Source organism: Ipomoea nil, unplaced genomic scaffold (assembly GCF_001879475.1).
Source record: "Ipomoea nil cultivar Tokyo-kokei standard unplaced genomic scaffold, Asagao_1.1 scaffold0415, whole genome shotgun sequence".
NCBI lineage: Eukaryota > Viridiplantae > Streptophyta > Magnoliopsida > Solanales > Convolvulaceae > Ipomoea > Ipomoea nil.
In genome coordinates, this window is record NW_017616843.1 from 2,221,784 (window position 1) to 2,237,834 (window position 16,051).

Sequence of the window (16,051 nt, forward strand, 5' to 3'; positions counted from 1 at the left end):
GTTTGAATAAGACAAATGCCATGGGAGAAGGTTTCTCCTAAGAGAAAAGCATGGGAGGAGGTTTGGGCATAGGTTTTTGCTTGGGGAAAACTTGTAGGAGTAGTTTTCATGCCTTGCAAATCTCTAGGCATTTAATATGGCATTAAATGCTTTGCAAATTTCTAGGCTTTTTTGGTGCTATATAAGCAACATCCCTGCATTCATTTTTATGTAAATACAAAGAGTAAAAATAGAGAATTATATTTGTAATTCCTATTGTAATATCCTTTTGTCAATATAGAAAAAAATCTTCTTCAAATTGTCATATTATGTGTATGATTTATCTTAAATCTTACACTAAAATTTATTCTCAATATTTCCAGTTCAAGTTGTTATTGTAAATTTGGTGTTATGAACCCGTTTCGATCCTAACAGGGGACACATGCCGGAAGCTCCGTATGTGCAACACGTGTGGCTCATGCACTGGGGCAGGTTGGAGGCTTCACTAATTCCTCCAAGTGTACTAAGGTTCCTGACGCCCTCGTTCTTGCCGCAATTGGGTTTGACTAAGGGGAATGAGGATCCGTTTTCTAAGTGGAGAATGTCGGGTGTCTTGCCCCAACCTAAGATGATCGATTATACTCTAAAGGTAGAGAACTATTGTTGCTAATTAAGCCCCTGCTGGGCCCTTTATGATAGTTCGGGTCGGGTTGATCCAAGGTCGATAAATGCTCGAGAATAATGTTGGAAAAAATAACTTAAAATGGCATAAATGGCATGTTAAGTCGCTATTTTGTGGTACAATTATCAGTGGAGTCCACTTTCGAAATGAGTCGGGTCAAAGTGGATTCAAGTTATTCGTTGTGAGACGAAGAGATTGATATATTGTACGCTCAAAACGGATAATGGGTGAATGAGATATTAATTCTCAAAGTAGACCCCATTAAGTTGAAAAAATGAAGGGAAAAAGTGAAGCTTTTGTCTCACATTGGTTTGGGAAGAGGATTTGTCTCACTATTTATACAAGAGCTCTTTTAAGGCTTATTGAATTGTATAGCATAGAGGCTCTCTTTCGCGCGCAGGGGGTGCAATCAAGCTTGACTCAAGCCTAAGCTTGTGTTCGCTGGCACCGTACCGACCTCAGTACATTATACTACGGTAAACATCTACCGTTTCTGGAACAGTTGTTATGGATTTAATTTCATATTAATTCCAATTTTAAATTACAGAATTAATTCTCAGGGTAATGGTGCTGTTACAGGGGTGTTTAAATGTCATTTTTGATTGCTATTGAATTCTTTCAACCCTATATAAGAGAGGGTAGAGCAGCAAATTTTAACAACAACGAAAATAATATTTTCAGCCTCAAAACTCTCGCATTCTCTTAGCCTAACTGTGTTTATCCCGTTGCTCTAGTTCGGCGGATTCTTTGTTTGGGTGCTCAAACACTGAATCGTAGCACGTTTTATCCTGGGAAACCTAAGCTACAACGGTCCTAACACTTGTGAGAGGTAGCAAATAAGGTTTTAAGGAAAGAGTGATCATTTGACTCGTGCTAAAAACCCTACTCCAAACACGAGCCTATCTCTCCATCCTTTCCTTCCCCTTTTTCCTACAGAATATAATAATTCTTATTTTATAGGATTATTATTCGTTTTACCAACGGTTACCCAACAAATAATTCCTCTCAACAGCTCCCCAGATACCGAGCACGTACATACGTAATACTTATAGGTACGGCAAGGAAAAGAGTAGGCATTGGCCCACATTAGGGTCCCCTGGAAATGAAAGAGGAAACTCGAACCGAGGGGCAACAAAGAGGAAAATAGATAGTTATCAACTAATGCTCGGGTAGATTTAAGATAGTCAAAAAAGAAAAAAAAAATTGGAGGCATAAAGAAGAAATCTAGAATGTTCAACGTCCTAAAGGGATAGAAGTAGAAAATCCTTATTTGGTCCACATGTAGAGAATGAGACCTAATAAGCTCCCGCATGTAGAGAAAACGGTAAAAAAATGTCCTAGTTGGGCTTACACGTGGGGAAATTGGCTCAACACGCCCACGTGCAGGGAAGGCAATGCGTCGAAAAAAAAAAAAAGAAAAAAAAAAGGAAAAAAGGAGAATGAAAATGAGCTACTCGAGCCACATGGCCACGCACGCAGGGAAGGCAGTAGAAAATCTCGATTGAGCTCACATGTAGGGAAGGCGGCCCAATGGATTTGCACGTAGGGAAATCGGCTAAAAATCATAGTTGGAATTGAACCGCACATAGAAAGGCTGCAAAAGATCCTGCTTAGGCCAGCACGCAGGGAAAACAACCCAATGGGTCCGCATGTAGGGAAGACAGTAAAAAATTCCTGTTGGAGCTACACGCAACAAAGGTGGTAAAAATTTCTAGTTGGGCCTGCCGCCTGCGCGTAGGAAAAGCGGTGCAATAGGTCTGCATGTAAGGAAGGTGGTGAAAAATCCTAGTTGGCCTGCATGAATGGAAGGCAGTCCAATAGGTTTGCATGTAAGGAAGGTGGTAGAAAATCCTAGTTCGGCTCACACGTAGGGAAGGCAGAAGAAAATCCAAATTGAGTTTGCATGCAAGGAAGGCGGTTCAAGAAGTCCCCATACAAGGAATGCGGTAAAAAGTCCTTAATGGGCTTACATATAGGGGAGACGAAAAATAAATCCATGGTGGGCTCGCATGTAATGAATGCAGCAAATAAAAAAAATCTTTTGAACTACGTGCAAGGAAACTACTGGGACAAAGTCATGGTGAAGAGCCTATTGGCCCAGGGGCCTAGCAAGAGCCATGGTGGACTCCGAGGCTTCACAAGAAAGAGAATTCAAGACGCATGATTGTTATGACTATCTAAAAGAGAAATAGGTAGGCCCATGAAGCTCTAAGCCTCTAATAAGAGTTGGTTGGACTAAGATCTCGCATTGAGCAATTAGAGCATATGATGACTGCAGGGAAATGTGGTATAGAGGAAGGAAAAGGAGATAGAAGGAAGGCATTATTTTGAAGCATCCGACAAGGCGACAACCCAAACAACGGTTGGAAGGAAGATTTTATTTTGAAAAAGAATACATAAGGCTTTATTTTGGAGCATCCTACAACCCGAATAGCCCTGAATAGCGGTTGGAAGGAAGGCTTTATTTTGGAACATTTGACAACCCGAACAACGGTTAGAGCCTATGGAGTCAAAGTCAAGAGCAAAGATTGAGAATGACTGCGAGCAATAGAAAAGTTACAATTCAACTGGATGAGTGCAGAGACCGTGAAATGGAAGACTCGTAATCGAGCTATGGGGTCTAGGACAAATGATTGTGTGGACCATGAATATCAGGTACATTTTTATTAAAAGTACATTACTAAAGGTACATTATATAAAATAATGTACCCTTAGCATATTAAAGATGTACTTTCAAAAAACGTACCTTACATACATAAATAATGTACCTTTAGTATATTAAAAATATACTTTTTATTTATGTTTCATACAATTGTGTAGACCATGATCCATTCAATAATGATTGGGGATCTAGGTCCAAAGACAATTGGGCCAGAGGGTAGAATTTCAAGAGTTAATTGATGTTTGGGGCCTAAAAGGTAGCATGACTCAAGCGAGAGGAACAACAATCGTTATACCGTGCACCAGGGTGCACATAGCAATGTGCGCCCCGAGCCTCCCAAAACGACGTTGTTTTGTGTTCTGTTATAAAATTCTGTATTTTCAGGTATAAAATTCTATACATTCGGAACAAGGGATTTTTATCATTTTAAAAAAGATTATGTGTTTTCAGATATAAAATTATGTGTTTTCAGGTATAAAATTCTGTGTTTTCTAATATATAATTCTATACATTCGAAACATGAGAATTTTCAGTTATGAAATTATGTGTTTTCAGGTATAAAATTCTGTGTTTTTTATTATATAATTCTGTACATTCGAAACATGGAGATTTTCAGTTATAAAAATTCTGTGTTTTCGGGTATAAAATTCTGTATTTTCTATTATACAATTCTGTACATTCGAAACATGAATTTTTTTTTAAGAAGTTAACAGCAGACATTGGACAATGCATTGTGCGCCCTGGTGCACGGTATAATTTGCCAAGGAACAACTATTGGAACTCAAAATCTAGAGCTACAAGACTGGGGTTGTCTTGCTCATTTTTAAGTTTATTATTATGCTTTAGGTTTACTTCTTCAATGTTTACTCGTCTTTGATTTTAAATGTAAGCTCAGTTTTTTATTTATTTTTATCTTTTATTGAATAAAGTTCCTTGTTTTTGAAAGGTTAAAATAAAATATTGAAGGGAAAATTATAATTTATGCCCCTCCATAATATGTTAATTATCAATGTTACTCCTGAATCATTAGTGGTGTAAATGTTGTCCCTCAATTTTCAAAACGGTACATATATTACCCCTCTCATACTGTATGGAGGAAAATTGGGAGGCAGCATTTACGCTACGGAATGGGCAATATATATATCGTTTTGAAAATTGAGGGGCAACATTTACACCACTAATAATTTAGGAGTGATTTTGATAATTGGCATATTATAGAAGACATAAATTACAATTTTCCTAATATTGAAACTATCAGCATTTAAACAAAAAAAAAAAAAAAAAACAAAAAACAAAAAACAAAAAACAAGCAAACAAACAATGTCAAAAAAGACAAAACAAAAACAAAAACAAAAGTAAGATGTGACTTGAGCAGCAAGTCTAATTTGAATGCATATGTGCGGTTTAGGCATGTATAGACACATAAAATTTGAATGCAATAAAGGGCTGATAAAATTATTATTATTATTGGACTTAATTTTGAGATTGATTATTGGACTAATTTAATTAATTAAATTATGATAATTAAATTAATTTAATTAGTTCAGTAAATTTGATTTGGGTTATTGAATTAATTAATTAATTCAAGATAATTATAATTGAATTTAAATATAATTTTATTATATTTGAGTTGGATAATTATAATTATAATTTAATTTGAATTTGAATTAGATAATAGAATATTGAACCTAGACTTGATTTTGACAATGTTCGTTTTCTTGGTTAATTAATTAATTTAATTTAATAAATAATTAGGGAGTTTGTTGAGGGATAGTGATTACATTTTTCACTATAAATAGAGTCTTCAATAGACAGACAAAACACATTTTTGAAGACTTAAGATTTGAGAGCTCATTGAAGGCGTTGAAATCACAACTTGAAGACATTTGAAGACTTGAAGGCATTTTGAAGATCTTGAAGGCATTGGAGGTACTTTGAAGCTCTCTAGAGTTTAATGTCTTGAAGCTTGACGTCTCTGTTGAAGAGCATGCCACTTGAATCCCGGAGGCTATGCAATTTGAATCCTGGAGGCACACGCCATTTGAATCCCGGAGGTTACGCTACTTGAAACCCGGAGACACTTCAGTAGAACACGTTAGTGAAGAATCAGATGACTACATAGAGATTTTGTACCTACACCTTGAATCAAAGGGTACAGATTTTGGCACAGCTAGTGGGATTACTCTACCTCTCATCTCTTCACTGTTGATTCAAGAGCTCTACAAGGAATCCAAATGGCATCAAGCAATCTCGTCTCCAATATGGCATCATCCGTGACCGATTCTAGTGGCAATCGCGAAATGGAATGACCAATGGCTCGGAGCCGAGCGAGGAACCTGGGGGTGCAGCTGGACGAGACCCAGAATATCGTTCGAAGGATTGAAAGCAGCTCTACCACGTCATGGAAAGCTACATATGATAAGGGTTCATCCTCAACAACGGGAACTGTTGGCGATAACAGTCCTATTAGCCCTCTTCCCTCGAAAGGAACTACCAGCAATAAAGTCCTACTCCCTCAAGCGGAACCCCTAGCAATGGAAGCTCGTCTCCGATACCCCAGTCATCACCTATGCGGAAAATAGCACCGAAATGGACTCACATCTACACAGTCATGCCCGCTATGACAACGAATGCCGCTTTGGTGGAGGAACAACTAGCAAACATCACCAAACCTCTAGAGGGAATGACTGCGCTCCTTCACAACCAAGAAAGGAGGATCAATGACCTAAGTGAAAAAGTTGGAAGTGGAAGAAACGGCGAAACAAGTCGAGCTTCTGGGAAGCAACCTCAAACCCTAGAAGAAGAGACTGACGTTGAGTTACTACGTCATCCTAGTAGGCCCATGGCAGGAATGGAAGAAACAATCTCTCGTGCACCGCCCGCTAAAAAGAGTGTTCTAATTTCTAGAGGTATGATACCTGTCGAGCAGTTGAATTATTACATCATGAGAGCAATCAAAAGAATGCTCGAGGGAAGACACCTTCGTACACGTACACTAAGCCCTATACCTAGAGGTTTGAAGAAATGAAGATGCCGCTGGGCTACCAACCTCCCAAGTTCTAACAGTTTGATGGAAAAGGCAATCCAAGGCAACACATCACCCACTTCATGGAAACCTGCAACGATGCTGGAACATATGGAGATCTCCTCGTCAAGCAGTTCGTCCGCTCTTTGAAAGGCACTGCCTTTGATTGGTACACCGACTTGTGCCTGCATTGACAGTTGGAATGACATGGAGTGCGAGTTCTTGACCCGCTTCTACAACACAAGAAGGACCGTCAGCATCTTGGAGCTCACCACCACCCGCCAATGGAAGGGTGAGCGTGCGGGCGCTTACATCGAGAGATGGGGAGAGTTGTGGCTTAACTATAAAGAGAGGATATCCCAAAGCTCTGCAATCGAAATGTGTGTTCAAGGCATGCACTTCGAGCTCTTATACATCCTGTAAGGGATCAAGCCCAAAACATTTGAAGAACTATCCAATCGTGCTCACAACATGGAGTTGAGTATTGAAGCCAATGGGGGACTTAGCATTTCAAGTATGCCTATATCATCCAAGGCACCCACAAAGCAAGAAGTCAAGAAAGGGGGCAAACCATTCCCGAAGCAAGAAAAGAATGAGGCCATGAACGTGAAAGGAGGACCAGTGCGGGTTTTCACCAAAGTGATTGAAAATCCAAGGCCAAGGTCATTCCCCCGCCCATCAAGGGGAACTAGAATTATTGAAGAGTGGCAGTAGAAACAGTATCCGTTCTTGGATTCTGACATTTCTCCTATGTTTGTGAGTTGTTAAAACTCAAGTTAATTGAATTACCAGAGATAAAGCGACCCGAAGGAGCTTCCAGGGTGGACGGCCCCAACTATTGCAAAAATCATCGTCTCCTCGGACACCCGATAGAAAAATGCTTTGTTTTTAAGAATAAGGTGATGACGCTTCCTCATGATGGAAAGATTGAACTTGTTGATGCAACTGCAAGCACAAATCAAATTTCATGTGGAAGGTTTGCTCCATTACTTGTAGAGAGTGATTAAGATGATGGGGACAAGTAATGCAAACACCCGCTCCCATTTATTATGAAATATGTTGCTATGGCGGACTTTGGATGCCGCCTAGCAGCATGTTTCATAATAAATGGAAGCAGATGTTTACATTGCTTATCCCCATCCTCTTCATCACTCTCTACAAGTAATGAAGCAAACCTTCCACGTGAAATTTGATTCGTGCTTGCAGTTGCATCAACAAGTTCAATCTTTCCATCACGAGCCAGCGTCATCACCATATCCTTAAAAACAAAGTATTTTTCAATCGGGTGTCTGAGGAGACGGTCATATTTGCAATAGTTGGCACCCTGGAAGCTTGTTGGGGTCACTTCATCTCTGGTAATTCAATCAACTTGAGTTTTAACAACTTGTTAAACATCAGAGAAACGTCAGAATCCAAGAACAGATACTGCTTATGCTGCCACTCTTCAACAATTCTAATTCCCCTTGATGGGCGGGGGAGTGACCTTGGCCTTGGATTTTCAGTCACTTTGGTAAATACCCGCACTGGTCTTGCTTTCACGTTCATGGCATCCTTCTTTTCTTGCTTTGGGAAGGGTTTGCCCCCTTTCTTGACTTCTTGCTTTGTGGGTACTTTAGATGAACTAGGTATATTTGACATGCTAAGTCCCCCACTGGCTTCAATACTCAACTCCATGTCGTGAGCACGACTGGATAGTTTTTCAAATGTTTTGGGCTTGATCCCTTGCAGGATGTATGAGAGTTCGAAGTGCATGCCTTAAATACACATTTCGATTGCAAAACTTTGGGATATCCTCTCTTTACCGTTAAGACCAACTCCTTCCATCTCTCGATGTAAGTGCTCGCACGCTCACCCTTCCATTGGCGAGTAGTGGTGAGCTCCAAGAAGCTGGCGATCCTTCTTGTGCTGTAGAAGTGGGTCAAGAACTCGTGTTTCATGTCATTCCAATTGTCAATGCAGCCATGTTCCAAGTCGTTGTACCAATGAAAGGCAATGCTCTTCAAAGAGCGAAAGAACTGCTTGACGAGGAGATCTACATATGTTCCAGCATCGTTGCAGGTATTCACGAAGTGGGCGATGTGTTGTCTTGAATTGCCTTTTCTATCAAACTGTTGGAACTTGGGAGGTTAGTAGCCCAGCGGCATCTTCATTTCTTCAATCCTCTAGGTATAGGGCTTAGTGTAAGTATACGAAGTTGTCCTCTCTCGAGCTTTCCTTTGATTGCTCCCATGATGTAATCATTCAACTGCTCGATAGGTATCATGTCCCCAGAAATTGGAACACTCTTTTTAGCGGGCGATGGGCGAGAGATTGTTTCTTCGATCCCTGCCATAGGCCTACTGTGATGACGTGGTGACTCAACGTCAATCTCTTCTTCTTGGGTTTGAGGCTGCTTCCCAGAAACTCGACCTGTTTCTTCCACTTTCAACTTTTTCACTTAGGTCATTGATCTTCCTTTCTTGGTTGTGAAGGAGCGCAGTCATTCCCTCTAGAGGTTTGGTGATGTTTGCTAGTTGTTCCTCCACCAAAGCGGCATTCGTTGTCATAGAGGGCATGTCTGTGTAGACTGAGTCCATTCTGGTGCTGTTTTCCACAGAGGTGATGACTGGGGTATCGGAGACGAGCTTCCACTGCTAGGGGTTCCGCTTGAGGGAGTATGACTCGTAGGATTCTTATTGCTGGTAGTTCCTTTCGAGGGAGGAGGGCTAATAGGACTCTTATCGCCAACAGTTCCCGCTATTGAGGATGAACCCTTGTCATATGTAGCTTTCCGTGACGTGCTGGAGCTGCTTTCAATCCTTCGAACGATGTTCTGGGTCTCGTCCAGCTGCACCCCCAGGTTCCTCGCTCGGCTCCGAGTCATTGGTCATTTCATTTCGCGATTGTCACTGGAACCGGTCACCGATGATGCTTTGGAGCTGGCAGCCTGAGCATAGGTCATATTGGAGACAAGATTTCTTGATGCCATTTGGATTCCTTGTAGAGCTCTTGAATCAAGAGTGAAGAGATGAGAAGTAGAGTAATCCCACTAGATGTGCCAAAATCTGTAAACACAAAATATGAAGTTTGTATATATTCACAAAATCAGTTTACAGTGTGTGTGTAATTCAAGGTGCAGGTACAAAATCTCTGTGTAATCCTCTGATTCTTCACTAATGTGCTCTACTAAAGTGCCTCTGGGATTCAAGTAGCGTAGCCTCCAAGATTCAAATGGCGCGTGCCTCCAGAATTCAAGTGGCGTGATCTTCAATAGAGACGTTAAGCTTAAAGACAGTCAACTCTACAGAGCTTCATAGTACCTCCACTGCCTTCAATGCATTCAAGATCTTCAAAATGTCTTCAAATCTTCAAATGCCTTCAAGTATGCCTTCAACTCCTTCAATGAGCTCTCAAATCTTCAAGTCTTCAAAAATGTGTTGAGATGTCAAATGAGGGCTCTATTTATAGTGAAAAATGTAACCACTATCCCTCAACAAACTCCCTAATTATATTTATTTAATTAAATTAATTAATTAACCAAGAAAATGAACCTTATCAAAATTAAGTCTTGGTTCAATATTATATCATCTAATTCAAATTCAAATTAAATTATAATTATCCAACTCAAATATAATAAACTTATATTTAAATTCAATGATAATTATAATTATAATTCAAATATGAATTGAGCTTGGATCAATTAATTAATTAATTAATTCAATAACCCAAATCAATTTGGCAAATTATTGTGTGGACCATAACAAAAAGTACATTATTTGTGTATTAAATGTACATTATACAAAATAATGTACTTATAGTACTCAAATAATGTACTTTTTCTAAATACAATGTACATTATTAATATTATTAATTATTAATATACTAAAAGTACATTATTTTTGTACTAAATATACATTATTTTATAATGTACAAAATATGGTCCACACAACTTGTGTGAACCATGGTCTACACAATAATGATTGGATCAAATTTACTTAGACTAATTAAATTAATTTAATTATCATAACCAATTAATTAAATTGGCCTAATACCCAATCTTAAAATTAAGCCCAATAATAATTTTATCAACCCATTTATCAAATTCAAATTTTCTATGTCTACAGCATGAACAGAACTTGTGAGGATATTTATTTCTGAGTTTTCTTTTATCTTCATAATAATCTGGTGCTTTTCACTATAAAACCGATCACCTATTGGTAGTGAACTTTTACAAAGCGGTAAGGCACGAGTCAAAGCAGTAAGATTAAATAAATATCTGTTCCCTTGCTCCATTTATGTGTCTGCTTTTCAAGTGCACCAAACACAACCTAAGATTTGGGAATGACTGACTAATAGCCTAATGGGAGCAGCAGTTCAATCTGAACATCTCAAGTCATACAACACTTCTCATTAATTAGTAGGATTAAAAAAAAAAACAAAAAACAAAACAAAACAAAACAAAAAAAAAAAAAAAAACCTGTTATGCTTTTGTGATTTCTTCTAGTTGAAAGCTATTCAGATCCACACAGCTGAAGCAAAGAGTCCCAAAGAAAAGCCTTCTCCGGGCATGCGTTATTCAGCAACGTCTTCAGTCCACTTACTTGTAGCTTCCTTTGAAACTCAATCCCCAGTGACTCCACTTGAATTTGCTTAAGACAAGAAAAAAGAAATCTTTCTGATGAAAAACCCAAAAAAAAAAAAAAGAAAAAATTACAGCAAACTGTAATATAGAATGGAGGCAGTTACCTTCTTAAGCCACATAATATAAGTAGCAGCATAAGTTGCCTGAGCTTGATAGTCATCGAAGTGACTATCAAGTATTGTTGCACAGGAATTGAATAGCTGTAATTCATTATCTATGAACCGGTCAATGTCGCATGTGCTGCTACTTTTCTTACTAGAATGCTGGGGTTTACGGCAATTAGTACTAGCAAAATGTTTTATCCAACATGATGAAAGGAAGCGACGGTGAAGCCACAAAGCCTGGCAGATACAAGCATTACAGTTAATCATGATCATAGAGTGCAGCTAGCTTCTTTTTAAAAGAGTGTTTTTTTCGCTGTCCAGTTGCCATATATTAGCTTCAGTCTATACTTTCACAGTTTCGCGAGCAACTAGACAATATAGTCCTTTACATGACCTATTGCTATCTTACAACATCAAAGTAAATATCTCATAATGTTAAAAGACTGATCAAATCATACCTCTCTACCCACATAAAGCTTTATTAACTTCTCAATCCAGTTAAGCTCATCCTGATAATTTCAAAAGCCAAAGTTAGAATATACAATTTGAAGGTTAAAATGAATTAGCAAGATATTGATCAGAGAATGGTACGTTGCCCAAAAGTATAAAAGGGTCAATCTATGTATCGCACAATGGTTTTAGCATTTATCGAGTATTTGGTTCATTGGATTTTATGATTGGGTCCTAAAGTTAGCAACTAGTGCCTCAATAAGATTGGAAGTCAAAAAGACAAGTTTATTTTCTTTATCAGTCACATTGTGCTTTTAGTTAGTCTTCCTTTTCTTTTCTTTTTTTTTTTTTTTTGAGATAAAAAAGTAGTTAAGAACAAAATGGAGAAAAGACAAGAAAAAGTGAAAAAGGATGCATTTCTTCACAAAATTTTCATCAAAGTTGACAAAAGAGGCAATTTGTTTGAGCAATGCCATTTATATTCAATAGAAATTAGAAAAGATTCTTGTTACAACACTAACCCCTAAGAGAAAAAAGAATGTCCATGGAAGAAAAAGCGTATATAAGCTCTCATTTTCTAGGAAAGCAGTACATAAAACTTTATAGAGAAACTTAATGGTATAGGGTACCTTCCACATCTCATCAAGTTCTTCACCAGAAAATCCATTTTCATCTTTGTTGAGGAAAGCTTCTAAAATACTGAGCATTAACCTCTGCCATTCAGCAAAAACTCTATTACAAGCTTTCAGTACACACACAAACACACCCATACATTTATACAATAACTAAAAAGAGAGTTTTCAGTATATGTTTAACACACCTCAAACAAATTAACAGAAGGCAAATGACCAATAAGGGTTTATTTTATATTTCAGCTTGGCTTGAGGGACTTATGCTGGAGATTATGCTTGAGGAGTTGTTTTCTTTCAGTACATACATTTAACATCAATTGCGATGAGAGAACTGGTATACTGAAGTAGTTCTAGCACAGGAAACAGCTAACGGCGCAGTGGTGATGCAGGAATGAAGGATTTAAATCCTACTTAATTTACCAAAATGACAAAGCAAAAGATGATGAAAGAAGTCGAGGGGATTTCCTTTGATAAATTAAGTTGACACACTCACCTTTCAAGCTAAACACTAGCTCAACTTAATGGAGTCTTACTATTTGTTTGACTAGCAAGTCTATTTGAAGTTTCAAAGTAAAAATTCCCTCTTGGGGGTTGCGCATGCACCCTATGTCATATACCAATAGAATTGAAATAGTATGTGAATCCTTATTAAAAGAGAGATTACTACATGCATAGGATAGCTTAAAACTGCACCAATATCCCAAAATGCATTGCCAATATGCACTCCTATTCAAACTGGCAATATAAATATTAACAGTTCAAAGCAATAATAGATTTTATAATGCACCCCTATTCAAAATGGTATTATAAATTTTCTGTGAACAACATTTTAGAGGCATCTGAGCATATATAATATTTATGTGAAACAAAGGATTCAAAAAGCCACTAAATATATAGCTTATGCTAATATTCTGATGAATGATCAGGAAATACTCACAGCACGATAATGAAAGCAGGAATTATCAGCAACATTAAGTACAGCCCACTCTCGTGACTTGTTCAACTCATCGAACATCTGAGAAAATTATGGGCACTTAATACCTGAATGGTATTACGGAGTATTTGACAAGAAGTATAATTGCCAAATTTCATCTACTACTTTCCAAGAAGTAAAAGGTGAATGGACAAAGTAAAGTATGTCTTCAGGTATATCAACTTTTGACTTACTTGTCCTACTGGCATATAGGATACTAACCAGCAACGATGATTCCATGCACGGTAGTTCATTTTTGATCTCTGAAACAGAACATAGAACATGAGTCACATTCTTCCACAAAAGAACAGAAAGCCAACAAAACTACTAGTATTAGATCAAGGAAGACAAGCATCAAACAGTCCTGAACTAATATGCATTTAAATGCCCCCAGTTTATATGCAACATAAAACCTCAGCTAGTTTTTTCACAAACTCAGATTCTCTGTCCACTATCTCTTGGAGATTTGAACACTTTCCGGCAATCATCTTGATCACCCACCTCCTATCATTAGTTAGCATTTATAAGAATTATAAATTGAAATATTAGAACATAAATTACAGTTACAGATGGGATAGAAACAGAGGCCAGAAGTAAGATGTTTAATCTCAGTACAAAAGAGAAGCATATCAAGAATTAGCAGATCACCAATGTTTTTTTCTTTCTTGTCCTACCTTCTCTATGGAGCAATTTGCATCCTAATATTATCAACTTTCCTTACAAAGATTTAAAGCAATATGTTACCTGTGACTCCATGCTCGTTCACTTTTAGGTGAATATGAGAGAACCAGATCTGACAAAACTAGTTCTCCCATGAACATTGAGTACTCTTGCTGCTCTGAAACGAGTTTCTTCCTGCATGTTTGGAACTTTATAGAGTCGCATAAATGAGGAAAAGAAATGAAGAGAGATAATCTTCAGCATTCTAATTGTAGCAGCAAAGGCGACAAAAGACGGGGAATAAAGCATATCAGTACATCTACAGGATTTGTAAAAACAATATTAATTTTATAAGAGAAGAGGAATAAGAGAGATGCACAATGACAAAAACAGAAATGCCACTTAAACATACAAAGAAACTAACCTAAAATTCCATGCAGTACCAAAATCACAGCTTAGGAGCAAAATTGCTTTGCTATGTTTCATCACTTCTTTTTCAAGAACAGTAAGAGAAGATGAGGGGCATTTGGGCACATTGACCTCATCACATTCATCTCTAACTTCGGTCAGACCAGTATGCATCTTATACTGTCTCAGTGAATCCATGAATGCATGTTTAGCTGCTTTGTACAATGGAAGGAGAGCTGCAGTTGAGATGCCCAACTTATGGTCCCTGCTCCAAAAAACCTTACCATATATATTAGCTTTGTCTGCTGATTGAGATATGGATTCAGCAGACAAGGAAGTACTCCCAATTTCTTCATTCAGTACATCAAATTGAGATGGATGGATAAACCCAACTTCATCACTGGATGCAAGAGAAGAACAAACAAAAAAAAAAAAAAAAAAAAAAAAAAAAAGAAAGACAATTAAGTTAATAAGAAGAAATTTTAGCACTGAATCTGTCATGAAGATTAAGACAACCATGAAATTTACAGAGATGCAGCCGCGGATCACACATTGATACATAACTATAACTATAACTATCTTGCAAATCTTCACCATAGTGCCTCATATACAGCAAAAAAAAAAAAAACAACAAAGGAAAACTAATAACGCTGTCCTACTACCAATCCTTGTAAAAGCTTCAAACTTCACGCAAGAAAAATAAAATATAAGCAAAGATCATTTAAGCTGATAAACTCAGAGCTAAACAATTCATAAAACTCCGATATAAATTCTCTAAAGTAGGTCCTTAATTCTTTGTGAAAAAAGTTAATCTATCATTTTGCTTGAAATGCTTACTCCATCTGAGAGAGGGAAAGTTCTGAAAGCTTACATCAATGGATCGGATTCTAATATATACTCCAGCTGGTTCAATAGATTCCATTGAATGCTTTCGCTCATTGCCTTCAAACACAAACAGCGGAGTCTGGTGAAAGTGGCGCCGTACTGCGTTAAAACTTAAAAGGTGCGGTCACGGCAGAGAAGTGAGGAGAGCTGAAAATCGAGAAAGACGCTTCTATTTTCTAAAAAAAATACTCCGTATTATAGAAAAAGCACAGTTTAGATTTAAGAAGTCCATGGCCCAATTCAATGAGCTTGAACCATGTTATTGGGCCTAGGCGAAACATCTATGACATTTTGCATAGAGCTAGGGATGAAAATGGCAAATTATATCGCAAATTATGCTGTGCATGGTGCACACGGTTGCAAAAATGATGTCGTTTTGACTAAAATGTGTGTCTAATTTTTTTTAAAAAAATCAGGTTCAATTTCCGGCAATAGTATTTTTTTGTGCATAATTTGAATTATATATCCACAAATTCATAACTATATATCCACAGTGAATGAATAACACAAAATCCAGAATGAATAAACTAAATATCCACAATGAATGAACTAAAAATCCACAATGAATGAACAACATAATGTCGTTGAGGGGAATCGAAATTGATTTTTTTTTTTAAATGGGACGCGCGTTTTTAGTCAAAACGGCGTCGTTTTGCAACCGCATGGTGCACACGGTTGCACAGCATAACTATTGAAATTATATCGTGCATCATGGCTTACAATGCATTGTGCGTCCTAATCCAAAACGAAGTCGTTTTGTATCTGTATTTTTTATAGAAATTCTATTTCCTATTTTTCCATTAACTTCTAAAAAAAAATTCTTGTTTCGAATGTACAGAATTGTATAATAGAATACACATAAACTCCTAACATAATACACATAATATAACATAATACATAATACACAAACTCTTAATACACATAAGCTCTTAACATAGTACACATAAACTCCTCTTAACATAATGCACAT

At 37.5% G+C, this 16,051-nt stretch overlaps 1 protein-coding gene across 3 annotated transcripts; it reads right to left on the reverse strand.

Moving 5' to 3' along the window:
* Positions 1 to 4,008: 4,008 nt before the first annotated feature.
* Positions 4,009 to 15,250, reverse strand: LOC109172355. 3 transcript variants are annotated; one of them, XM_019321546.1, is made up of 11 exons: positions 15,068 to 15,250; positions 14,213 to 14,596; positions 13,873 to 13,983; positions 13,542 to 13,632; positions 13,323 to 13,391; positions 13,093 to 13,170; positions 12,153 to 12,236; positions 11,532 to 11,582; positions 11,074 to 11,310; positions 10,805 to 10,976; positions 10,479 to 10,655 (listed from the first exon to the last, which is right to left on the reverse strand). In XM_019321546.1, the coding sequence occupies exons 1-10, from the start codon at positions 15,133 to 15,135 to the stop codon at positions 10,839 to 10,841; spliced, it is 1,311 nt and encodes a 436-aa protein (XP_019177091.1). In that variant the 5' UTR covers positions 15,136 to 15,250; the 3' UTR covers positions 10,479 to 10,655; positions 10,805 to 10,838. The 3 variants fall into 3 exon arrangements, with proteins under 3 accessions (XP_019177093.1, XP_019177091.1, XP_019177092.1); XM_019321547.1 differs by having other exon boundaries at positions 10,479 to 10,752; positions 10,792 to 10,976; XM_019321548.1 differs by lacking the exons at positions 10,479 to 10,655; positions 10,805 to 10,976 and adding an exon at positions 4,009 to 4,025 and having other exon boundaries at positions 11,039 to 11,310.
* Between the last annotated feature and the right edge of the window lie 801 nt (positions 15,251 to 16,051).